The following is a 27094-nucleotide window of genomic DNA, read 5'->3' on the forward strand; positions in this document are numbered from 1 at the left end:
AACACTCACCTCCAGATTGGACTAATGTAATTCTCTCTATGTGGGGCTACCCTTGATCCTGCTCCGGAAACTCCAGCAGGTGCAGAATGCTGCAGCCTGGTTATTAGCATTGAGGCCTATCCGGACACAGATGCATCCAGTGCTGCACAAACTGCACTGGCTATCCCTGGAGTATCTGATCTGTTTCAAGGTGTTGGCCCTTACCTTTAAGGCCCCTGAGAACCAGTTTGGTGTAGTGGTTAAGTGTGCGGACTCTTATCTGGGAAAACTGGGTTTGATTCTCCACTCCTCCACTTGCACTTGCTGGAATGGCCTTGTGTCAGCCATAGCTATCACAGAGGTTGTCCTTGAAAGGGCAGCTGCTGAGAGAGCCGTCTCAGCCCCACCCACCTCACAGGGTGTCTGTTTCGGGGGAGGAAGATAAAGGAGATTGTGAGCTGCTCTGGGACTCTGAGATTCAGAGCGGAGGGCATGATATAAATCCAACATCATCTTCTTCTTTATGACCTGGGGCCTGCATATCTCTGGGACTGCCCCTTCCCATACAAGCACCCCCCCCCGCCCCCTGGGCCCTGAGGGCAGCTGCACAACATTTTCTTGTGATCCCTGGTTCTAAGGATGCCCGACTGGCTTCAACACGGTCCTGGGCCTTTTCGGTCTGGGTCCCCACCTAGTGGAATGAGCTCCCACTGGAGAGCCAGGCCCTGCAGAACTTGTCCAAGTCATCTCTTCCCCCAGAACCATCTAGGTGCTTAAGTTATTTTGGGTACTATTTTGCTAATTCTGTGATTCTGTAATTTTACAGATTTTGTAATTATGATATTGTCTAGTCTGGATGTGGTTTGTTTAATATTTCTGTAAGGTTTTTAATGTTGTTAGCCACCCAGAGCCCACTTGCAGGATAGGGCAGGGTATAAATCGAAAAATTACATTAAATTAAATTAAACCTTGAAAAGCTCACAAAGCCATCATGATTTTAAGTGTACAAATTAAAATGTGTCAAAAGTTGCTACTTGGTTACTTTTAACAAAGCGAAGGGTAGGAAGATCCTTACAAAATGCTCCTGTCTCAAAAAAGGAATCTGCATTTTTGTCCTTTGAGTTTGTCTCCAGCTTGTTTCAAAAGGTTTTGTCTTTCCATCCCTTTGACCATTTCTGGCTGCTGAGCAAAATCATTTCTGTGATCTGGAAAATCTGTACTTTTATACAGAAAGACTGTGAAAAAAACTTAAGATGTGCCTTGTTGTATTATGGGGTGAGACTTGAGTTTCTTGCCTATCTTCAGCCTGTGTTGGCATTGTTGGTTTACACTAGCTTCTTTCTTGCAAGCCAAAGTTTGGCATATTGAAAAAGCTTAGCCTCATAGCACTTTGGATTTAAGGCCATTTCCTTATCTAAGACTACTGGCTCCCTGGAGCATTGTAATCCATCTTCAAGAATCATTTGAACACCTCTTATAACTTCCAGATAAACAAAGATTACATGTCTCCACCCCTCCTTTAAACTTGGCCAGCTCGATATACATATTTTGGGCAGTTTCTCAATCTTTGTTTAGAGCTGAGATATATGTCAGAGTCCACATAAATATGCCTGCCCATGGCTCAGAGTGGTAAAGCAGCATTACTGTGGTCTGAACTCTCTGCTCACGACCTGAGTTCAATTCCAGCGGAAGTTGGATTCAGGTAGCCGGCTCAGGTTGACTCAGCCTTCCATCTTTCCAAGGTCAGTAAAATGAGTACCCAGCTTGCTGGGGGGGGGAGTGTAAAAGACTGGGGAGGGCAATGGCAAATCACCATGTAAAAAGTCTGCCGTGAAAACGTTGTGAAAGCAACGTCACCCCAGAGTCGGAAATGACTGGTGCTTGCACAGGGGACCTTTCCTTTCCTTCAGGTATAGAAGAACTTTGTCTGAAATGACAGTTCCAACTGCTGCTTCCTTTTTTTTTCTGTGTGCCAACATTAGAAAACTCCAGGATTCAATCCTTTTAACATAACTCTGTATCATTACCCCCTACCCAAAGTGTTTTGGTGCCCTACTTTACAAAAGCTTTGTTCCTGTGCCCTATTTTCTCCCATAGCTATGGGCCAGGCATGAACATAATGGACAGAATATAATTGGAATGGGGAATATTCTAAAAGCAAACCGGAACTAGGCCAGAGTAGATGCCTTTTGAATGGGTATCTGGCAGATTAGCAGTGTAATCCCAAACAGAGCTGCATCCTTCTAACCTCTGCTGCTGTGGATAGACTTAGAGGGGTTAACTCCTCTTAGGACTGCACTGTATATTACTGCTATGAATTGAACAAATTAAGGCATCCCTTTTGAGAATAGACCCAAGTCTTCTCACAAAATTATCTTCTTGTCAGGAACTGAAATCAGAGATCCACAAGGCCTTCACATGAAGAAATATCAAAGTCTTATTTATTGATTATCTTTCCTTTCACAGGCTAATCACTCAGAATACTCAACCCATCATTCAGGAATAAGGCCAGGGGGTGTGGCCTAATATGCAAATGAGTTCCTGCTGGGCTTTTTCTTTTTTTAAAAAGCCCTGAATAAAGCTAACAGTTTGGGAGCTTATTCCTGATAGGGAGGAAGAGGAAGTTTTTATACCCAGCTTTTCTCTACTTTAAGGAGTCCCAAAGCAGCTTACAGTCACCTTCCCTCTCCCCACAACAGGCACCTTGTGAGGTAGGTGGAGCAGAGAGAACACTGAGACAGCTGTGAATGGCCCAAGATCCCCCAGCAGGCTTCATGTGAAGGACTGGGGAATCAAACCCTACTCTCCAGATTAGATTCCACTGCTCTTAACCACTATTCCATGCTGGATCAGGAAGTTGCATTTAAATGACTGGCTTCTAAAACAGAGATTGGAGATGCTGAGGGGAGGAGGAAAAGTATGTGTGTGTGTGTGTGAGAGAGAGAGAGAGAGAGAGAGAGAGAGAGAGAGAGAGAGAAAGAGAGAGAGAGATGGAATAGAAACCCACAGATGGAACATTATTTATTCCTCAGTGAGGGAAAGGAATAAGGATGACTTGGAGCACTCTTGGGCCCAACTCTCTCTCTCTCTCTCAAATCACAGCTGATTTATACCCCGCAGGGTTTCCAAGGCAAGAGGTGTTCAGGTGATTTGCCACTGCCTGCCTCCACATCAGCCCTGCTTAACTTCTGACATCTGGGGGGGATACAGAAAAGTTAGGTGGAGACAGAAATGAATGAGAAATGTGGGGAAAAGAGAGATAACTTAAGAGAGGGGAAGGTTGTTTTATCTTACTGCAGCACCCTAATTATTGCTTTGCAAGATCTGGCTGAGCTGGGTGCAAGAAAAGGGGAGAGAAAGGCTAGGCTAGAAGTATCAAAGTCATTTGTTATGAGGGCTGGAGCTGACATAAATGTTCCAGTGCATCACTTTCCTGTGCCCCTTCCACCTGCTATTGCCCTGCAAGCCTGGAGATTGGGGCTTGGAGGACAAGAGCAGAGGGCTTAGAAAGAGTGGGCACTATGCGTGCTTGCCCTGCAAGCTGTGAATTCATGGCTGAGTGGGGTAGGTGCTCATGGTGCCTGTGGGGCCACAGAGGACTGGTTGGCATCAGGGAAAGCCCCCAAAATGGGGGGGGGTCTCCTGCCCCTCGCTGGGGACTGCCATCCCTATATCAGCACAATCTGTTAAGGGAGTCTGGTTGAGTCTTGGAGAAAGCCAGGGCTGCTTAGTTGATCCTAGAGCTTTTTGCTATGCTCAGTCTCAAAAATACATGGGAAGACATTTGGCTGGAGGCAGCAGGATGACACTGGCTTTGAGGGCCCTCTTCAAAGGCCTTCATAGAATCATAGAGTTAGAAGGAACCTCTAGGGTCATCTAGTCCAACCCCCTGCATAATGCAGGAAACTCACAACTTCCTTAACCTGAGCCCAAGGCTGACCACAACTCCCCACCCCTTGGTGCACCACAGGAAAGAAGCAGCCTGAAGAGGTGCTTGGCATTCAGCAACTCTCTCTGATTACGGGGTGCTTGTGCACACACTCAGAGGAACCCACTGTCTCTGAAATAACTTCATCCATTTCTTGTAATTTACCACTTTATAGTTCTCATGTAATTCAGGTTAGGAATGAGATAGGATAAACATGATGCTATCTCAGCCTCCAGACAAAGAGACCGGTGTGGTCCTGAAGTCCTTTGAAAAGCAGGAGGCCACATTAGAAGTCACCACTTTCCAGATGATAGTTCTTTACACCTTTTTGAGTGGCAGAGACCCACAGCTCATTGAAGATGTATGGATATATGAAGCTGCCTTATACCAAATCCGACTAACAGCAATACAACCATGGAATAATTATTCTCTATATTGAAACATCATAAACATCACATTCAATTGACATTCACAATATGCAATAATTCTTAAATATAAATCACACTATTATCATAATTAAGGTACACAGTTCATAAAGTTCCCTGAAGATAAAAATATTCAGAATTTGTCCCAATCAAGACTTCCAGAAGATTCAAATATGATCTCCCAGCTCCTGTGGGTTGATTTGAAGTGCTAGTGTTAGTGCTGATTCCATTGACAAAAGTTTCCTGTCCTTAAGGATTTTTCTTGTAGTTCCCAGTCATTGCTTTCAACGTCATAAATATCCAGGGTACAAAATTCATGTAAACAAAGTGTGGATCACAACAGCCTCTAATGGAAACGCCAGCCTATGATACTGTTTCTAATAAGCTCTTTATTCAAGAGGCATCGCCCACACATCTGAAAATACAAAAACACACAATACAGAATCACACAATACAAACCATACAATCATAAATTCTCATTCAAATAACATTTTGTCTCAAAAGCTCAGACTCACCACCTTCTAATGGACCACTCTCACCAGCACCATTCATGGAGAAATTTTCTCAGACATACTCATACACCACCCAACCTATATACCTCAACTCAACTTCAGTGGTGTGATTGCTTAAAGATATAGTCTACAAAAGACTAACAGACACCACTCATGCATATTTACAAATAGCTTGACAAGTCCATTACAGAATTTAGACCCGAGGGTGCTAGCTTGAAAATCTAGAACGCCTCTATCCTAAGGAGAATCTTTTGGACATCACTCTGTGCCCTCATAGACCCTTGGTATTTAAAAAGAATGCACAATTTCATACCATCTTCTGTATGATGGTGGGAAACAAAATGTTAAGTGAGTAGCACTTCCATATTTTTCAGACAAACTCTCAATGGTGTTCAAAAACCCTTTATCTGTCTAGTGATATTTCCAGTGTACAGTTTTCCACCTCCACAGATCACAGCATATACCACATTGCAGGTAGAACATGTACTAAAGAATTTTAGTACCCACTGGAAAGTCAATTCCTTCCAAATGATAGATGTTTACATTTTTGGGGCTCCCTGTGGACCAGTGACAAAAGAGGACCACTGAGTTAACCAGCCAAGGACTACATGGGTGCTTATCCCTCCTCCTTTTTTTGTTCTTCTTATTCTGGAGGAGACTTCCTTTAACTCTGAAAAAAGACCCTGCTGCTAGAACTTCTAGCTCACAGCAATCTTCCACCTGATTCCAAAGAGCAGTCCCGGAATTCACTAATGGCCAGATGCTTGCAGACTTGCAATGTGGGCTCTAACTGTTGTCTGCAAGAGGTTTGTTTCCTTTAATTTTTAATTTTTATTTTTAAAAGTGTTTTTTTTAAAAAAAAATCATGGAGTCTGCAACCTTGTTGTGTTGCCTTTTCCACCCTGGCAGTTACTCAGTATTGCTACTCTTACGCCTATAATGGTGTATCCTTAATAGCTTGTATTTTACTAGGTTAATTTGCATTAGTTGTGAATGTTGATAATTTTTAGGTTTCATTATTTCACCAAGTATAATATTCTGCAGGAACAGCACTGTTTCCAGTTCCAGAATGGCTGGCTGTAGAAAATACTGAAGGAACAAACTCTAACTATAACCAGTGTTCCCTCTAAACTGAGTTAGGTGTGAGCTAGCTCACGTTTTTTTAGCTTCCTGCTGAAACATTCTGGTCAATTGCCCTTTCATCACACCCTCTCCAGCCTAGAAAAAGCAGCTCTCCAGCAGCCCTGGCCCCACTCAATGCATAGCAGCCAAGAAGGTCAGAGCGCCTGCTCTGGCTGCAACGCCACTGAGGATGTTCTCCGCAGCTGAGAACAAAACGTCTGGAAGGAAAACTTTCTCCAGTAGAACATGGCACTTGAGCCTGAAAGATTCTACAAACCCTAATGATGTTACCAGCCGTGAAAACCTGAAAGCTTTGATTCTGGTCTTAGCTCAGGAAAAATGGCTCCAGAGCAAACTAATTTATGCAGTAGCTTACAACTTTAATGTCAGTAGCTCACAAAGTAGAATTTTTACTCACAAGACTCCATAGAGGGATTATTGCTCATAACATGTAGTAAGGTCAGCATTTTGGTGGTTTAAGCATTTACTTCATGTTGCCCCCCATTTTCTTCCTGGGGGAACCAGGCAGATTGGTCACTTTGCACTCATCCATGTGGCCCTCACATGTGGTAAGGGATCTACTGCTGGTCCTGGGTCGCTGGGTAGGTTTCCATGTTGGGTGAGGATTTGGGCTGAGTCCTCCCCAATCCATGTCTGACACAATAAGATCTGGCAAACATGCATGAGGTCAATCTCATTAGGGCTTATGTTAGTGGACCTCTAATGACTAATCTGCTCACAGTCTGAGTTCAATCCCGGCAGAAGCTGGGTTCAGGTAACTGGCTCAAGGTTGACTCAGCCTTCCATCCTTCCAAGGTCAGTAAAATGAGTATCCACCTTGCTGGGAGGGGGGGGAGTGTAGATGACTGGGGAAGGCAATGGCAAACCATCCCATTAAAAAAAAGTCTGCTGTGAAAACGTTGTGAAAGCAACGTCACCCCAGAGTTGGAAACGACTGGTGTTTGCACACCTTTATCCTTTTAATGACTAATCTATAGTCTCCCACCTTTTTTGCCAGTTCATCCTTATTGTTTCCACTTATGGGGCTTTTATGCTCCAGTGCTGCTGGTACATGAATAAAGCTATGCCCTGCAGGGTGGGGGGAGGTAGGAATAGTGGTTTCCACCACTCCCAGCCCCAAATACCAGCCCTCTGCTCTCCAAGGAGGGTTGGAGAAGGTGCTGACAGCAGTTGGGCTGTCAGTTGCACCCAGTGTCCCTAGCCTATGCTACACTAAGACCTGAGGAACCTGCAGTTAATAGAGTTGTGGCTGATTCCTCCCAGCACTGTGTATCTATGTCGTCTTCTCTCCCTCTTTCCCAAGGGCTGGTCCTCACTCCAGGCACAATGGCAAGGTGGCTGAAATGTAAGACACTTCAGCAGTCCCATCCTAGGTAGAGTTTCCACCCTTCTTAGCCCTTGGACGTAGCAGTTTGTAACTCTGCTCAAGATTGCACTTGTGTGTCTCTGGAGAGCTAACAAAGAACTGCTGCCTTGCAGAAGTGCCCCTCTGCTTCCACTGACGCTCTACTTATATGTAAATAAATTTGCAAATAAAATGCTAGAAGTGTCCCATGTTCATTCAAAGGAAGCCGAACTCAGGTAGCTGTGCTATAGAACACAACTTAAATGAGTGCAGGCTGCTGACTCCTCTGCCTGGTTGTCTGTAGCCCAGTGAATTCTGTGTTGCTCAGCTTAAAAAATAGAGGAAGAAAGAAGATGGATAGGGGCAAATCTGTTCCAGAAAAATGTTCTCTGGTATTACTGTTTTCCTGCTTGCATAAGAATGCTTCCAAGAAATTTCAGCAGCTTACAGCAGATATGCACTTCACAAAAAATAATTCCTCTGACTTTTTAATGTTTTATTGTGGTGTGTGTTTATGGTGACAGCAAACCTTTCAAAGTATAGAGAAATACCACGTTTCCTTGGCGTATTAAAAAATAATGGAGGTGTAGATTTTATGTACCTTAGTTTAGATTGCTGTTAAGAGCGTTTCTTTTGACAACATTCTTTTCTGAGGTTTTACAGAAAAGTGTAATAAAATATGTAAGTTACATTTCGACAAACAAAAGCCCCATAACATAAGTTATTTATAAGCGTGAGATCTAAACAGTATCACGATAAATAAACTCTAATGGATACCTGCACCATCCGCCCTAATGTAATTTGCCCAACAAAACTGTTGAAACAAAGTTATATTTAGTAGGGACAAAAATCTGGCAAGGACTGAGCATTGTTGTATAAAATACAAACAATAAAACGGAGCTGAGAAGGAAGACTGCTCACTTCTCTGTCAAATCTGCGCACCCAGAAACAGCAGTAATGTACTTTGCCTCTTAAAGGAGACACTGGCTTGGTAGAACACAGTTGTGGAGATCTAAAGTGAAAAGACACCCTGATATCCCTGGCTGGCACCAAGGAAGCAAATGCAAAATTTTGGGGGGATGGGGGGGAGCTCACTGATAAGACTCAGTAGACTCGCTTCTGCCTTGATGCCTCTCTATTTTTTCTTACTTTCTAATTTATCTCTCTATAAAAGCCTCCATTGCAATGCTATTAGCTACTTGCCCACTTTTCAAAAGCTAATAAGTTATAGTGAAGGCTCCAACCCACCTTGGCTTGCTAGATGGAGGGATTTGTGGGTGTGGAAGTCAATGATTGATGTTGGTCTGTCTCTGATAGAGAGCCAGCATAGTGTAGTGGTTGAAAGCAGCAGAGTGTAATCTGGAGAACCGGGTTCGATTCCCCATTCCTTTGCATGATGCCTGCTGGGTAACCTTAGGCCAGTCACAGTTCTCTCACTCTCACCTACTTCACAAGGTGCTTGTTGTGGGGAGAGGAAGGTAAGGTGATTGTAAGCTGCTTAGAGACTCCTGGCAGTAAAGAAAAGTGGGGTACAAAACCCAACTCTTCTTAGTTGTACATCTCAGACACAAGTTGACCTGCTTCCACATGGGCTGCTTCCAAAAGGAGATTTTGCTACAATTTCACTTTTACACTGGAATGGATTTCTTTCTGGTGCTTCTGCATCACACTGTCCACTAACCATCTACTTTCTGTATTCCACTGGATGTGCTACAGTTTTTCCTGACCCTTGTATGGAGAAATACATTGTAACTTGAAGATAGGGCTGTACAGCTTTATTGTTAAAAAATTTATTTCTCCTAGCAGAGAACAGGTGTGTGGGGGGGGAGTAGTCAAGTGCTCTCAAGCCTCACCTGGCAATGATGTAGAAATACTAACGGCCTCTCTGTACACTTGGATGGCCAGTGACATCCAGATGCTGTGGAAGGCAGGACAGGGCAGTGACCACAGGTCAGCAGGGCTGTTTTGCCACACTGTATTTCATAAAATCTTTTGGGAAAGCTTGTAATCAAAACATCCTTGCAAATGTGTGGATGGCAAGGTGTAGGGTTTCTTGCAGAAGGCAAGGTCCTCCCCACATCAGTGCCATTTTCCTTGCCTCTGCCCCCCTGCATGTGCCTATCCCACTCTCCTGGAGAGCTTTGTTTCAAAATAGATCATTCACACATAGCATTAAACTAGAGTGATGACATGATCTGGGCACTATACTTCTGTTGATACAGCCCAAAATTGCATTTGCCTTTTTACCCACTTCATCGCGGACTCATGCAGAACTTCGACTTGCCTTTACTGGCTACATGAGCTGCAGCCCCTTCCTTAGAAGCATAATTCGGCCAGGGTGATCCCATCCAGTTGGAACACTTCAAGATGACTGGGTGTGGGGGCTGCTGGGAAGTCTCTGTTGATACAAAATGTAACTGGAACAGTTATGGAAAGTGCCATCAAGTGACCCTGTAGGTGTTCAGGAGAAAAATCATTCAGAGCTGGTTTGCCATTGCCTGCCCCTGTGTAGCAGTCCTGGACTTCCTTGGTGGGCTTTTTTTGTAGCAGGAACTCCTTTGCATATTAGACCACACACCCCTGATGTAGCTGATCCTCCAAGATCTGACAGGGCTCTTAGTACAGGGCTTATTGTAAGCTCCAGGAGGATTGACTACATCAGGGGTGTATGGCCTAATAGGCAAAGGAGTTCCTGCTACAAAAAAGCCCTGCATCCCAGTAATAACCAGGGCTGACTCTGCTTAGCTTCTGAGATCTGACAAAACACCTGGGCCATCCAGGTCAGGGCACAGCTGGGGGAAAAGTAGCAGGGGAAGGAAATTATCCTGTCTCTTTAACTGAAGTTGAATATGGGGAAATGGGCAGTTCATGGCATGGAGATAATAAATAACATCACCTGGTAATTTAATGTCAATTTGTTATTAAGAGGACAGGTAGAGGGATCAGTATAAATGTTGGCAACCTTACTATTCACTGCTATTACAGCCTACTCCTCTTTCCAGATTACTGTACACTGGCCTGAATAGAAATGCATGTAAAAAACCTTGGGTGTCTGGTTAGCTGTCCTGTCAGCTGACTAGTCTCCTGGCAAGAGGTGAACCTCAACAATGCTGCTGGTTTGTTTTGGGGTATAGTACACAAGTAAAAATATTTTCTAGAGAATCTTGCCTCAGTTTTTTAAAATTAAAACAATTATCATTTACAATTTGTTTACAATTTTAACATTGACTAATTTAAAAGGCTATAGACATAGATAATTAAAGGAGACCAATTATTTTAATTAATTAATTATCTCTTACCCTAAATTAGTGGATTGCATAAGTTAAGGAATATCATCAAAGAAGATTCTCCAGATCAATTAAAATTGTCTGTAGGTATAGATTTTCAACGTCATTTTCAGTTTTCAATTGCCATTCACATTCTCAGCTGACTACCTTATAACTTCAAAGACCATACAAAGTTATCTGTATCTATATATCTCCTAAAAATGTATAAATACTCTTAACAAATTGTTACTGCTTTGAATTATAACCACAAACACCAAAAATTATTAGTTGCCCATAGACATGAATATTGGTTGGCCCACAACTGATACCCTCCATCTTTGAATATAGCATCACATCTGCATTTAGTTGGGCATTCTTGCCTTGCTTCTTGCACCTCGGCCCTGACACGCACTATCCACTGACGCCACTCAGACTGTTTCTAGTCTACTAAAGGCAATGTCATTGTCACTCCTTGTTCCTTGCCCCCTCTGGGGCTATTCTGTTCTGGAGGTGGAGTGTGGAGAGCTTTTGGAATTACAACTGCTCCAGATGACAGTTCCCCTGAAGTACAGTGGGGTGGACTTGAAGGCATTGCATCCCTGCTGTGCTCTTTCTGCCCTCCATAGGGTCTGCCCCCCTCCAGTCCCCAGGAATTTCCCATCCCTGCATTGTCAAAGGTACAGTCCCAAAGCATCCTCCATGATCTTTTACCTCAAGACCACCAACTGTCTTATATTTCTGACCATAGCTGTGGCTTTCTGCTTCATTTCTAGGCACGATTCAAAGCATCAGTTGTGACCTTTGAAAGCTGATGCAACTTGGGACCAGGATATTTAAAGGATCACTTGCTTTTATATGAACTGCCCAGCTTCAAGGGTGCTTTTAGAAATAAAGCATTTTGCTTTACTGTTCTGTCAGCCTTTGGGTTACATTTCCTTAACCTGTTGTTTTGGGTGCTGTATGGATGGATCAAACCACTTATGTACCAGCAAAAGAAGCTTCCCCTCGATATTTCAGTTGCTAAATTTTTAATGGATTCTAGGTTAGGAAATACTCTCTCTGGTTCACTAAATTCCTTGTTTGGGCCAGGAGAGTTTGGGCACCTGGTGACAAGGCACCTTCTCAAATATGGTATAGGCTGCCCTCTTTGGCTTGATTTTTTCCCTTTCTTCCTCTTATTTCTAGTTGGGATTGATTGATACTTCTCAAAAACTGTAGGGCAGAGGAAGGAAGGAAGGAAGGAAGGAAGGAAGGAAGGAAGGAAGGAAGGAAGGAAGGAAGGAAGGAAGGAAGGAAGGAAGGAAGGAAGGAAGGAAGGAAGGAAGGAAGGAAGGAAGGAAGGAAGGAAGGAAGGAAGGAGGATGTGTGGTAGTTACTGATTATGGTTGTTGATTGGTGGTGGTTCTTTTCTGGATGCTTTTAATGTATATTTTCTCTTGCACTAAACTGGCTTCTCTGGCTCCCGTGTGACTTTTGTTTTGGAAAGCTGTCCTGGGGACTTTTGGCCCAAGAGGTCATTGATCTATTTTGTTCAAATAAATGAATACGTCTGCATTTTTTGTCATGTGGGTGGCAGCAGCTTTAACCGCAATAATGTGCTTTTAAAAGTCACAACTGAATCCCGTCTCCCAGGATTTAGCCATAAAAAATGTTGCCTGCCCAGGGAACATCCATTTGGAGACGGGAGGTTAGGTTTTTCTGAAGCCACATCTGCCTTGGGCCAGGGACCTCTTCCCTTGGCCAGATGTGCCCCCTTCCCTTTCTCCCCCGGGAATGCCTGGGCTCTGATCCAGCTGTGCGCCCTGAATCCTGTTCACTTAGTAGTCTCTATGAAGAGCAAATTGATCTAAGAAATGGACTCTTTCTTCCAAAACACATTGATGGGGAAGGAATCCTTTAGGCTTCGGCATTTCTTAGGTGACTCTGATTTGACTTCCAGTTCTCTGAAATGTATTTCTAATGTGGGCATGAGGATGCTAAGAGGTAGGGGCTCGTTGGCCTTTCACAGGTGTCAAAATATTCGGACCTTCCTAAAACCACGATGAGGGCTCGCCCTGCACCATATGCCTTTGTTTACACCACCGCGAATGTGCCTTCCAGCCCCCCCCCCGTCTGAATATTATGCCCCGCCCCCCCTCCCTCGTTTCCCTGCCACCTGCCTCCCCTTCCGACTTTGTTCCCCTCCGCAGCATCCTTCCGAAGCCCGGTTGATCTTGCAACGGATTCTGACCATGCAGGATCAGGCCTTGCGAATGCGGGGAGAGAGAAGCGGCCGGCCTCGGCAGGGACCAGGAGCCCTCGGCGGGGGCTGTTGAGGGGGCGAAACTGGCCAGAGGCGCAGAGGTCAAGTTCGGAGTTGGGCACTTTCGCCTTTCGCGCCTGCCCCGCCTCAGGAGCCAAGCAGCGGGAGGATCCAGCGGGAGGAGCTCCGAGTCTCAGTTGCCCCCTCCGCCTGTTTGCATCCTCGGGGCAGAGCCGCCTTCACGGCCAGGCGGGGGTCCCACCGCCGCCTCGCGCCCCCTGAGTGAGTGAGAGACGTCGCGGCAGCCCCAGGAGGAGCTGGGAACATCCAAGGCCCGGCTCCCCCCGCCCGCCCCAATCCAAGGGCTTCCCCGCATGAAGGCGGCTCGGGAGGGGGAGGAACGACTGGCCCAGAACATTTATTCTCATTTACCATCGTGAATAAAATAGATCAAGCTACGAGTCTACCGTAATGGATAAAATATATCGCTCTCGGATTTTTTTTATTTTTTTTAAAGATGAAATAAACATTCGGTACATAAATCGCACGCAGTTGAACGAATTACAAAAAAAGGCAACTTTTCATTAGTTTTAATAGGCTAGTAAAAATGGAAAGCGGTTTGTACGATTACATGTGTGTTTTATACGGGGGCAAGTTATCTATGACCCCGGCCTTTTCTATAAAAGGCTATGGAAGCCTTTGTATGGAAATATAAAATTACGGCTTATTAGACACGCACCTGATGGTAAGCAAGAGGACCAACTGGAGGCATCTGCTTCATAGCCCCCCCCCCCCGATATATCTGCCTTTGCCCATTAATTATCTTTTAAAAATAACATAAAAACAAAAAGCTCAGGCGTGGCCGCGCCTGAGGACACTGTTGGACCTCCTAAACGGTTAATTATACAATATAATTAAAGTGAAAACTACCGAACGTCAACATATTAAACTTAAAAGCTCGTATTAAAACAGAGTTAATATTTAATCAGGTAGCCCAGCCTTCCGCGGCGGGGTGGGGGGGTCTCTCCCTCGCCCCTTCTAGACTTCGGCGGTGCAAAACCAGGAGAGGGGAGAGAGCAGAGGCGGAGAAGCGCGCACGGGGTGGGGGTGGGGGGGAAGGAATCAACCAAAGAAAAATGTATTGTTTATATGATTATCAAAGACTCTGTGATATATTATCCATTTCGCCAAATAATATAGATATCCTTTTTTGAAACACACACACACACACACAGTAATAAAAACATACTAGCGCCTTTTAACAGCCCCTATTACTTACCACCCCTTTTCATATTGTACTATCAGAGACACTTTGGAATTGGTTTAAAAGCGCATCATTCATTATTCAAAGCTCATCTTTGCATATTATCCCAGCTCGAGTCTGCCAGGCTCCCTGTGAAATCGTTCGCGAAATTGATAGTAGCAGACAAACCCGCGCAATAAAGAGATCGCCTTGGGCGGGCGGGCGGGCGGGCGGGCAGGCCGGCCTGCCATTATGCAGATGAGGCCGCCGCCGCCGCCGCCGCGCTCCCCCCTGCCCGCCCGCCCGCCCGCGCAGCCCCGCACTCGCGACCCTCCCGCGCCTCCACAGTTCTCGCTGGGGCGGCGGCCCGGACCCCCAGCCCCCAGTGGCGGCGGCGGCCGCGGGCTCTTCGGGCCGGGCCTGGGAAGCGGGCCGAGCAGCTTGCTGGTATCCGGGAAATCCAATTAGCTCCGCTCGGTCGGAAACTCAAACTAATGATGAGGCCGCTTGGCCGCGCCGCGCCGGCAAGTGGAGAGAATCCAATTAGCTCTGCTGCCTCCCAGACGGCAGCAGCTTCTTGCGCCCCCGGGCCACGCACAGCCAGCCCCCCCGCAGGCAGCACCCGGCCCGGGGGGAGAAGGCGGCCTCTGCTGCGCCTACCTGGCCAGGTGGCTGGAGTGCAGAGAGACCCTCCGCCCTTCCTTGGCCAGAGGCCCTTTCCGGGCGACGCGGCTTTCTTGAGATGCCCACGCGGTATAGATGAACGGTTGCCCATCGGCCTGGACCAGCCCTCTTGGGCTTTCTTGCAAGGGAATGATATTTACCAGACGATATTAATTTACCTCCAGGCCATGAAAAAACTTCAGAGGTCCATTTCCACGGCTTAAAGTGGCAGGACATTTTTTTCTCTAGGCCTGCTTGCAACCCGGAGATACCCGCGGGTGTGTAAGCCGCCTTGGAGGTCACCGGCTGGAATCGTCGCTGGATGGGCCCTCAGAAGAGCTACAAGAAGTCTGACATCAAAATCCGCCCCCCCCCCCCAGGCGGGTATGGGACAATCTCTCTCCAAGCCGACCTATCTGCAGGAGAGAGATGAGTGCTGGACCTCCTAGACTGACTTTTAAAAAAGAGAGATTGCGTTCTCTATTTCTCTCTGGCATTGAGCACAGAGAGGCTAGCGTGAAAAGGCCGTTAAAATCAGGGCCAGAAACATCTTTTAAAAAAAATAAACAGTTCTGTTCATCCACCTTGAAGAAGGCTTCCGGAGGACTCGGAAACTGGCGCGCTGTTTTGCGCCCTTGTCGCTGGTGCTAACCGAAAGTAGTTTGGGTTTTGGACCGAACGACTTTGGTCTGAAAAAAAAAAAATCCTTTGCCCGAACAGGCCTGTAGAGATAGGTCGGCCCAGCGCCATCGAAAACAGGAGAGGTAATGGAAAGAGACCTTTCCTCCTGGTTTCGTCCTGTCCCCAAGACGACATTGTGCACTGAAAGAATAGAATCGTAGAGTCGGCTTCTCTGGTTCTAGCGCAGGCTGTCCCGTCCGTCTGAGGACAGGGCGAGAGCAGGAGGAAAGGTCTGGCGCGGAACTGGCCCGAGAGAAGCGCTGGCTGGAGGCTGGGAGGCTCCCTTGGGCAGTGTCCGCGGGAGGGCGGGGCAGGGAGCCGGAGAGAGGCCAACAGGTTCCCGGCGAGGGGCCTGGAAGGGTCCGAGGGGCAAGAGCGGGCGGGCCGCTGTCCAGCTTCGGCCTTTGCGGGGCCTCTGTGTTCCATGTCGGTGGAAGCATCTCCGGCCAGAGCCGCCGGGATGCTGGGGCAGGAGCTGCCTGGGCCCGAGACTGGGGGATCAGTGTCTCCCCTCCTAATCGGAGGACGGGGGAAAGGAGCAGCCCGGCACGTTGCAGCTGGGCTGCCCACTCCGAACCTCCGCCTGGGAAACCGCGGCGCCTGGAGCGGGGAAGGGAGGAGCGCTCGCCTCCGTGGATTGGGAACGACGTTTTCGCCTTTCCTGTCTTTTCCGGCTCCGGATCTCGACGAGGCAGGCCGGGAGCCTTTTGTTCTCTTGGCTGCTGCCAGGGCTTCTCAGGTTTCCTCCTCTCCATGACTGACACCTTTTGGGAAAGTTGTCCCCGGGGGTGGGCTGGGGGGCACACTTCAAACCAGGCGCTTGTAAATCTGACGAGCTGGACGCTCTTGGACGTCGGACTGGACGGGAGGAGGCCCCAGTAGGCCTCCTCCTGAAAAGGGCCTTTCTTGCGACTTCTTCCAGGTTGGCCTCTCTGGTCTCAGCAAGCCTGGAGAAGCTCCTAAACCAAAGCCCTAAAAGCACAACACACGCACGCACGCACGGGCAGGATGCCCTGGTAAGAGCCCGGCTCACCTGCTCCCAGGACCGAGACCTGCTTGGCCAAAACTGGGGCCGCCGGCATGCAGAAAAGGACAGAGGCGGATCTCTCGCCTTGACTCGCCCATCGCTCCTGGCAGAGACCAAAACACCGGCTGGGCATTTTAGGGATCGCAGATTGGTTTAGGCCTTTCCCAAACCCTACAGTCTCCAGTCATTCCCCCCCCCCCCATCGAATTTCCTTCCGGGAGTTGAAGATCCAGGAGTCCAGCCTGGAAACCCCACGGTTCCTGGTACCTGGGATTAACAGCGGCGGCACAATGTGGGTCAGGCTGCTAGGAAATGGCCCCAAGTCTCCCCAAACCAGTTTCCAAGCAGTTCCTACGAATCCTCGCGGTCTGGTCGTGGGGAGAATCCCTCCGCAGGGAATCCCGAACGGACCCCCGCTCTCTTTCTCTCTCACACCCACACCCTCATCTCAAGCACGGCGCAGGAATTCCCAGCATTTCAGCCGCTTTACTCTTATAGAATCGTTTCCCAGAAAGGAAGACTCTAGACTATATATTCGCTCGTGGAGGCTTTTTTTGTGTGTGTGTGTGGGGGGATATCTAGGAAATATGTGGGAGAGAAGGAAAAATAAAATATATTGACGAAAAGGAAACTATATTAAAAAAATTAAATGGCATTTCGTATTCCAGAGAATTGTAATCTAAGGGGGGGGGCGGTGAAATAGAAAAGGACTGGGGTAGAGAGCTTCTATTCTCCATCCTGGCGGTGCCGTCAGCCCAGTAAAACTCCACAGGTCTGTTTGCATTTACCGTTGCCATTTAAATTATTCAGCGCCTTGCGGGTAATTGAATCCTAAGCTTTAAAAAAGAAACTAATATACTCCCTCCGTGTCACCCGCTTTCCGAAATCACGAAATCAGCCCTAACAGGTGCTGATCAAATACTATTACATTCTATTAAAAGGAAAATTCTATTCCCTGTTTTCATTTCCCTTTATAAGGGGGAAAGTAAGTAAATGCATTTGGAAGGTTATTTAATTTTTAACGCTTTTAGGCCAATTTGGACGTTAGGGAGCGTCTCCAAACTCACAGCACACGGCAGGCAGTGTGGCAATACGTTTGGATGATAACAATTAAAGAAAGAAAGAAAGAAAGAAAGAAAGAAAGAAAGAAAGAAAGAAAGAAAGAAAGAAAGAAAGAAAGAAAGAAAGAAAGAAAGAAAGAAAGAAAGAAAGACCCTCTTTTAGGTAAGTCCCCCCTCTCCCAAAAAATCTGCCGGGCAGAGTATTCTATGCAAATCCCAGCCAGGCCGATCGAAGTGGAAAGCGAATCGGTTTGTTCGGAAAGTCCTGAAATGTGAAGTCTGGAATCAGGACCAGAAAACCCACAGAAATTGCACTGCCGAAGCTAATTTGGTTTACCACCCAGGCACACACGCACACACAAATAAAATACATAACAATAAAACATCAAGGTGGAAGGATGGCAGGTATTTAGACTCTGAAATATGTACTTTTATTTCTAAAAAGGGGTAACCATGGATTTATTGCACGGCCGCTTCTTTTTCTAGGAGGGCACCTGCAATTGGGGGGGGGGGTATTACTTTGCAGGGGGGGACCAAAGTATTTGTTATAAATTGTTTTCTCCCCAGGTCTTTTCCTCCACTGAAAGCAAAAACCGTCTTCCTTTTCTTTTTAAGTCAACAAATGCGAATTTAATATCCCATTGACTCGAAGCGCTTTTCCAGTATATTGACCGATTCTCTGGTGTGAAGTCGTTTCGCGAATATCAACGCCTAGTCTCTAAACCCCCATCTCCCACCCTATCCTTATGTACTCCAAAGGAAGTCCCGAAGAGGTTAGGAAGCCTTTACTTCCTAGCAAGCGGGCACTCCCACAGCCCGAACCTGCGCGTGTTTACTCGGGATTAAATCCCGTTTTGTTACGATGTTTACCCCTAGACAAACGCTCATAGCATTTTAGCCTTGGGGGGCTTCCCAAAATAAAAAAGGAGGAATCTGGGCTTGAAAAATGGGGGTGGGAAGGGAGAGCGAAATGCATTTAAAACAACCACAAGGGCCAGATTCCTCTAAGAGAAAAGGGGGCTTTCAGAGTGTGTGTGTGTGGGTCTTCTCCGTGGGGGCAGCCTTACCCGCTGGACAGTGTTTATAAACCATGACCTATTGGAAGGAGTTGCATCGATCCCAAATGAAAGCAACCGAGGAGGGCGGGAGGGAAGGAAGCGCTTCGGTATGAGCCAAAGCAAGGATTCTGGTTCCAACTCGCATTTTCGTTAATGATCACAAGGGGTGGCTGCTGGGCGGGCGGGGGGAGCGGGAGAGAGGCCCGCCTCGGTAATTGCAAGAAAGGGGTTTGTTCCATTTCATATCGCTAATTTCCAAAGACAGCCTTTTTTTTTTTCCCGGGGCTGATGCTGATGATGGCAATATCCGCCCCGGCATGATCGGAGCTAATAAATTTGACCTATTGTTCGTTTGTTAAAATGATGTCACCACCGAACAGTCCCTAAGCTCCTATTCCAATGAATTAGGCCTTTATTGAAAGCCGGGAGCCAATGGGAGGAGAGAGGCTTATATGTGGCGACCAATGGCAGCGGCAGGAGAGAAATTAGAAGCCGAAACTCCAGGTTTCGGTTCAAAAAAGATGACACACCGCCTGTCGGCCCGGACCACTCTTGGCAAAGTTTCAGAGTGACATCCCGACGAACCAGGACCTTACATGGATCTACTGTAAAAGGGGGGGAAAGGGGGAACGGGGATTTTTTTAATAGGGGAATTCTTACCTTCCCCCCTTCCTCCTCCTCCTCCTCCTCTGCGCTCCGTTTGAGCCAATATTTCTATTCACCAAGGATGGATCAGCCAACGAGCACACAGACGCCGCACCAACACGAGCCCATCAGCTTCGGGATTGATCAGATCTTGAACACTTCGGATCAGGAGACCCCTGCCCAGGCCGCCACGCGAGGCTCCGACGGCGGGTCCAGCTACCTGGGCAGCCCCGTCAGCCGCCCCAGCGCCCCGTATCCTTCCCTGCCGGGCTCCTTCCCGGGCCTGGGGGGCCCCTTCGAGGACGCGGGATCTTACAGTGTCAACCTCAGCTTGGCCCCATCTGGCGTGATCCGGGTGCCAGCCCATCGACCCATCCCTGGGGCCGTGCCGCCGCCCATTTCCAGCGCCATCCCAGCCATGCCAGCTGTACCCGGCCTTGGCAGCCTCAACTTCCCTTGGATGGAGAGCAGCAGGCGCTTCGTCAAGGACAGATTCACAGGTAAGCGGGCGGGGAGGGGGGCAGAGACCCCCAAGAAGCCCAGAAAGCCCGGGCACGCGGAGGGCGGGAAGGCGGACACAGAGAGGGGCTTTTGCAGAGATTGAAGCAATTCCCCTAAGGCAGATGGCCATGGGCTCTTTAAAAATTGCCGCTCTGTCTATGTTTTCCTAGAATTCTTTCTAGACACTCTTTAAAAAAGCACTAGCTTTCTTTCTCTCTTTCTCTCTTTCTTTCTTTCTTTCTTTCTTTCTTTCTTTCTTTCTTTCTCTTTCTTTCTTTCTTTCTTTCTTTCTTTCTTTCTTTCTTTCTTTCTTTCTTTCTTTCTTCCTTCCTTCCTTCCTTCCTTCCTTCCTTCCTTCCGTAGGGAGCGGAGCCCCATTTCCCTTGCACTGGCAAACGTTTTCATATATCGCGCGGGGTGTGTGTGTGTGATTCCTGGGGTGGTCTTAATGGGCCCCCCGAAAAGTCCCTTCGCCCCTCGCCTTCTTCCCTTAATACCTCTCCCGACGCCTTTCCAACCCGGACGATTCAATGACCAATTTCGCACTAGATCTCTCATCCTGGTTTATATCTGTCCCCAAACTGACTTTCTACACTAGAATCATAGAATCAGATAAATCGACTCTATGACTCCATGGTTCTATGATTTTAGTGTAGAAAGTCAGTTTGGGGACAGGGCTAAACCAGGATTAAAATCGGGCCGCTGCAACATCCTGGGAAGCGGGGGCGGGGCGGTCCGGCCCCGATTCTAGGCTTCCCTCTCCGCCTTGGTGAGAAGGAGACGAGAGGAAGGCGACTCGCCGGCGGGAGCTGTGGGGCAGAGGGCCAAAGACTCAAAACCCGGGCGGAACCCAAAGCAGGTCAGAGATCCCTGGCTGAGGAAAGAGCCCCTCGCTTTGCCGGGGAGGGCGTGGGGGGAAAGGTGCCTGCGGGCCTTTGCCCGACGTGACTCTTCCGAATGACGAGCGTGATGATAGCAAGGATCAGGAGAACAAGGACAACCATGAGCGACCCAGAGCAAGTGTGGCCAGTTCGCCGGCGCTTGGGAGGAGGCGAGGCCCATCCAGGCAAGGCTCAGCCAGCTCTTGCCCCATTTGATGCCCTTCGCCTGGGGACAGCCTGCAGAGCGTCGCTCTCAAGCCTCTGGGGGGCGGAGCGGGGGGAGTGCAGGAAACCACAGGAACGTGTGGCCGGCCAGAGCGGAGAAGCAGCTCTTTCTCTCCAGGCCGAGGAGGACTCCCGCTCCATCCGGAATCACTTCGTTTCCACCCAGCTCGTTCTTCTCTGGGTCTTTTAAAAGAGGGGGCGGGAGGGGTCGCCGGCAGAGGCCATTCTCTAGGCCCGGCGATTCTTCAGCGCGGACATCACGATTAGGCAGCTTTGCCTCGACATTAATTGATGCGGAGTCACTTCGATTTTCATTTCCCCTTGTCTCCCATGAACTTGGCTCGGGGAAAGGGCTGTTCCATCTTCCCCTTTTGCCTCCCCCCACCGCCCTGGTGGGCAGCAGAAGGCCGGGCTGGCACAGGGAGCGAGGGAGGGAGGGATACCCTGGACAGAGGCCGGAGAGCCGCAGCCCTTTGCTAGCCGGGACAAATTGACCCTCTGAGCTTCTCTGGGGTCACAAGTGAGAAGCGGAGGGCCCCAGACGTTCCTGTTATTGCCTGGGACTCCCCCCCCCGCTTTGGGGCTGGGCCGGGGGCGCCTTCCTTCCTTCCTTCCTTCCTTCCTTCCTTCCTTCCTTCCTTCCTTCCTTCCTTCCTTCCTTCCTTCCTTCCTTCCTTCCTTCCTTCCTTCCTTCCTTCCTCTCTTTCTGCCGCCGTCTCACTGCAAGGGCTCTGTCTGTCTGTCTGTCTGTCTGTCGCAGCGGCAGCGGCGCTCACCCCCTTCACGGTGACGCGGCGGATCGGGCACCCCTACCAGAACCGCACCCCGCCCAAGCGCAAGAAGCCGCGCACCTCCTTCTCCCGGGTGCAGATCTGCGAGCTGGAGAAGCGCTTCCACCGGCAGAAGTACCTGGCCTCGGCCGAGAGGGCGGCGCTCGCCAAGTCGCTCAAGATGACCGACGCCCAAGTCAAGACCTGGTTTCAGAACCGGCGGACCAAGTGGCGGTGAGTCGCCTGGACCACCAGGGGGGAGCGGTGGGGGTGGGGCAGGCCCTCTGGGCCTCGGGGCTGTTCAGCCGGCTTACGCACAGGCACCCGCCTGCCCCGGGAGTTCGGAAAACTCCATCGGTTGGTGTTTTGGTGCAGAAAGGGCTTTGACCGGAGGGCGCAGGAGAGGGAAAAACTCTGCACACGCTCAGAGATTCGATGAAGGCATGCGGAATCCCTAAAGACATCCGTCCTACCTGATCAACGTTTTAATTGCCGTTTTGATGGCTTTGTGCGGATTTTAACCCAGTTTTTAGTTTGTTTTAGTGCTGTGCATTTGGGTGTTGGTGGTTGATTTTAATGGATTTAAAGTGTGATTCTGCCAGTGATCCCTCTAAGCTGAGTTAGTGTGAGCTAGCTCACAGATGTTTAGCCTCCAGTTCGCACATGCTTGTCTTAGCTCAGGAAGGAGGATCCCAGAGCGCACTAATTTGTGCAGCAGCTCACAACTTTCATGCCAGTAGCTCACAAAGTCGAATTTTCGCTCACAAGGCCCTGCAGCTTCGAGGGAACACTGGATTCTGCCCGGGATGTTTTAATTTGTTGGCCGCCTTGGTGGCTCTTGTGAAGACAGAAAGGAGGGATATAAATTTCGTTGTTTTTTTTTAAAAATAAATTATGTCAAATGAAGAGGCCCACATAATAATCCTAAAAATAAAGCGGTCGTTTAAATGCTGACTCTTCCTCTCCGTTTAGGAAAGGAAAGGTCCCCTGTGGAAGCACCAGTCCCTTCCAACTCTGGGGTGACGTTGCATCACAACGTTTCCACAGCAAACTTTTTTACAGGGTGGTTTGCCATTGCCTTCCCCAGTCATCTACACTCCCCCCCCCCCCAGCAAGCTGGGGACTCATTATACCGACCTCGGAAGGATGGAAGTCAACCTTGGGCCGGCTACCTGAACCCAGCTTCCGCCGGAATCGAACTCAGGTCGTGAGCGGAGAGTTCAGACCACAGCACTGCTGCTTTACCGCTCTGCGCCAGGGGCTGCCCAGCCCCGCCAGCTCTGCTGCTGCAGGGGGGCCCAGAGAAGAGGCCCGGCGGGGGTCTGGGCAGCAGCAGCAGGAGGAGAGAGCTGCTCCGGCCTGCTGGCGGGGGAGAAGCTGAGGACAGCCGCAGACGTTCAGGCTGGCTCGCCTCGTCGGGGTGGGGGTGGGCGCAGTCCCCAAAGCAGGAGGAGGAAGGCGGGAAGGGCCGCTGCGCTCCGGGCTGGGAGACGGCGCTTGGTCCCACCCGGCGGCTCCCTCTGCAGCCGTCGGGCAAGAGGACTCCAAGGCGGCGGAGGCGGCGGCTTTGTGTGGCGAGTTGGGCCGTCCGCGGTCCCCGAGTGGCGCAGCGGAGCGAGGCCGGCCGGCAGTCCAGAGCCCGTCTGAAGAAGGCCGCGAGGGAAGCCCGGGCTGCTGCTGCTCTCGGATCCCGGCAGACAGGCGTCCAACTCCCAAGGCCCACAGCCCCTTCCCCGCGCATCCCCCGCAGGCAACCCGCACCCTCTTCTGCCCGCCCTTCCCCGCCACACCCTGGGCGGATTCTCCAAAGTTTGGAACAACCGGAAGGGGGGGGGAGGCTGCAACCCTCAGGCAGGCCCGGGGCTGGCTGCAATCGCCCGGCTCTCTGCAAGCAGGATCGGGACCCCGCGGCCAAATTTGTGGCTGGCCAGTCCCCCCCCCCCGACCTTCAGGGAGCAAGCGATGGGGGTCCGTTTTCATTGCGTGGCGTTGGACGGCTCGGCTGCAACGACGACCTCGCAATTCAGACCCCGCGGCCGGCAAAGGCTGGAATCCAGGCGTTTTCGAGATTAAACACCTTTCATATTTCCATATTGAACAAGTTTCCAGCTGCTTTGCTGGAGGCGGAATTCGGGGAGTGCAGCTGACCCTGGCCGGACAGCAGCTATTAAAATAATATTTCTAAATAATAACAATAACGGAATGCATAATAATTATTCATTATTCTACAATTTCTAAGAACTTGGCTAATATGGAATTGCAGAACATCTACTAGTCAAATAATAATAATAATAATAAAAATAATAATAGGGTTTATTTTAATCAGAGAGAGCGATTATTCTCAGTTCAGCAGTTTAAATTCTAAATCATGGGTTACTGTTATTTTGGAGAATTTAGAAGGGGAACCGAATCTGTTTCTCCGAGATATATGTCTTTGTATTTAAATATATATTTCTTCCGGAAATATATTGGCCACGATCCAATGCACAGGATTGGGTATTCTTAAATCCGGCTATAGTTGGCTTTTTCGGGGAGCTAAATACAGCTTTTGCTAGTTTGTCGTGAACTTTAAAGAATAGCTCCAAGCGGGCCGCCGTGTTGGTCTGAAGCAGCTGAACAAAGCAGGAGTCAAGTTGCATCTTTAAGACAAAACAATTTTTATTTAGAACGTAAGCTTTCGTGTGCTCTTAAGCACGCTTCATCAGACGAGTGAATCTCTCCCTGGGCTGGATTCCTCGTCTGATGAAGTGTGCTTAAGAGCACACGAAAGCTTACGTTCTAAATAAAATAAAAATGGGTTGGTCTTGAAGGTGAAACTTGACTCCTGCTCTGTTTAAAGAACAGAAACATTGACCACGAAGCTTCCAGCTGATGTTCCAGCTTCCAATTTTGTTTTTAAAAGAAGGGTACTTTCTAATTTGGCGGGGATGGGGTGGGAAATCAGAGCGGCCGCTCCGAACCCACTCACTTGCGCCCCCCCCCCCCCGCCGCTTTTCATGATGGCTAAACAAAAGGAAGCAAGAAAAACCCACCCATCCACCCCAGTTTCGCTAGGGAGAAGTACCAAGGAGCGGAAACCTTTAATTAAACCTTTGAAGTGGCCATGTTTCATCTCAGCTCTATCGGGTCTTCCAACTGAAAATATGAATACGTTTTAATTTTGTTATAAATATGAATTTCTCATACTGTACACTGCTGGCGCAACGACCCCCCTTCCTAAATTGTATTTGAATATTGTAAATGGTTGTGTCTCGCCTTTTAGATAAATGGATTTTGTTTTCTTTTGCTTGTTGGGGCGGTGGGAGATTCTTTCGTCGTTTAGTGCAATGCCCTTGGAAAGTTGGCTGGAGAAGGGGTACCCTTTGCCTACCTTTGAGCAGCCACCTTCCACTCTCTTTCGAAAGCTTCGTTCTATTTTTATTCCCACCGACACCCAATGCGTGGATTAGAGAGCCCACCATCAGAGAGCCACCGCTGTGATTCTCGAATGTAAATAGATCTTCGAGCCAAGCGGGTTTGAAGGGCCCAGCTATTTTTAGGGGGCGGGGGGGGGATGAGATAGCAAGAACCAAAATCCCTCCCCCTCAGTCCAGTCCGCCCACCCACAACCGCTGCCGAATTGACTCCCTGTTGTGTGTGTGTGTGTGTGAAACCAGCCCCGTGTCACCGAGACAGAGCACTTAAGAGCAAAACTGCTTCGCATCGGTGTAAACGCCGGAGCGATCTGAAACTGGATCGCTTGAGTCAGCAGGGCAGGCGGTCCGGCCCTTGGGCTCGGCCGCAGGGAGGCCAGCTCTTGAAGCTCAATTGCAAACCGGTCTGAAGCTGGCTGCCCTTTCCATGAGGGCCGCTGTCCAGCGGGGCACTGACTGTGGTTCCGATCCCCTGAATCGCCGGGACTTGTGGAGTCGGCGCCTGCCGCCGCCCGTTCCTTATCAGAAGGGGAACATTCCGAGCCCCGAGATAAAAGCGCAGCGGCACGAGCGCGCCTTCTGGGCGCAGCGGAAGCCAGGTCCAGCGCCGGGCGCACACTGAGCGCCCCGAGTCACCCGCTTCGGTTTCCGTCGCCTTTCCTGCAGCCCCCGCCGAAGTCCTCATCGCCGGCGTGGAAAGCGAGGCCCGAGGGGAGGCGGCGACCCGGCCTTCAGGGGCTGCTGCTACTAGGCGACCCCCCGGCCCAGGAAAGCGGCGTCGGGAGTCGGCGGCGCAGTCTCCTTTCCCCGGGCGGGCAGCGAGGGGTTTGGGGCCTGCGGCATCCCAAGCGCGTCCCCCGAAGCCCTCCTGGCAAAGCGGAGCCGGTGGCAGATCCCGAGGGGCAGCTTTGCCGCGCGGCGGGATCTGTCGGAAGGTGGTGTGAAGAGGCGCTCCCGTTGGAGGGCTCCGGGTGGCCGGTGCCAGGCAGGCCTCTCTGCCCACGGGCCCCAGGCGCCATCTGGGCGGCCCGCTTCCAGCCTCTGGGGGAAGCCCCGGTTTCTTTCGGCAGCTGCACTCTGACGAGACTGGGCGCGCGCCGGGTCCTCTGGACTCCAGGCCTGGAGATGGGAAGGGCAGCGGGCGGGCCTGGGCTGGGCTGGGGAGAGGCGGCGGGCGGGCGGGCGGCGAAGGCGTTGACGGGGCTCTGTGCTTTGCGTCCCCAGGCGGCAGACGGCGGAGGAGCGGGAGGCCGAGCGGCAGCAGGCCAGCCGGCTGATGCTGCAGCTCCAGCACGACGCCTTCCAGAAGTCCCTCAACGACTCCATCCAGCCCGACCCGCTCTGCCTGCACAACTCTTCCCTCTTCGCCCTGCAGAACCTCCAGCCCTGGGAGGAGGAGAACGCCAAGATCCCGCCCGTCACCTCGCTGGTGTGAAGAAGAGGAGGAGCCTCGGCCGGCCCGCCGGTCAACCCCGCGGACCTGGGCCCCGCCCACGCAGCAGCTCCGCCTCGCCCTGCATGAACCCAAGGCCACCGCCGGCCAGACCAGACGGCAGGCCCAAGCAGCAGCCCCGGAGGCCCGCAGGGCAGGGCAGGGCAGGGCGATCCCACCGCTGCCACCACCAGGTTGCCTCTCCTGGGCCACCAGACCAGGGGGACTCCGGGCCTCCCGCCCTTTTCAACACTCCTCCCAAAGGAACACTACCTGGAACCTCTCTGAGCCCCCCCCCCCCAAACCTCTGGGCAGGGAGGCTGGTAGGGGCCTTCCAAAGACTAGATGCCCTGCCAGGGTCGCCAACTCTGGTTTGGGAAATTCCGGGCGATGGGGGAGGGGTGTAGCCTGGGGCGGGCAGGGTTTGGAGCAGGGAGGGACCTCACTCTAGCAGGGCGTAGTGCCATAGAGCCCTACCCTCCAAAGCAGCAGTTTTCTGCGGATCAGTGATATTTCCGGGGGATCAGTGGTGATTCCGGGAGATTTCCAGGCCCGGCCTGGAAGTTCGCAAGTCCATCTTCCCAACCTTTCCTAGGGCTGGGCAGCGACCACGCACTTCGGGGTCAGCTAGAGAGGAGAGGTGGGGGATCCGCA

General features: G+C 50.1%; 1 protein-coding gene across 1 annotated transcript; it reads left to right on the plus strand.

Moving 5' to 3' along the window:
• Positions 1-19297: 19297 nt before the first annotated feature.
• TLX3 (T cell leukemia homeobox 3) lies at positions 19298-26446 on the plus strand. Its single transcript, XM_060257987.1, has 3 exons — positions 19298-19718; positions 21586-21829; positions 26233-26446. Exons 1-3 carry the CDS (start codon positions 19301-19303, stop codon positions 26441-26443), a joined length of 873 nt encoding a protein of 290 aa, XP_060113970.1. The 5' UTR covers positions 19298-19300; the 3' UTR covers positions 26444-26446.
• The last annotated feature ends 648 nt before the right edge of the window (positions 26447-27094 follow it).

The sequence above is a fragment of the Heteronotia binoei genome, chromosome 1 (genome assembly GCF_032191835.1).
Source record: "Heteronotia binoei isolate CCM8104 ecotype False Entrance Well chromosome 1, APGP_CSIRO_Hbin_v1, whole genome shotgun sequence".
Lineage (NCBI taxonomy): Eukaryota > Metazoa > Chordata > Lepidosauria > Squamata > Gekkonidae > Heteronotia > Heteronotia binoei.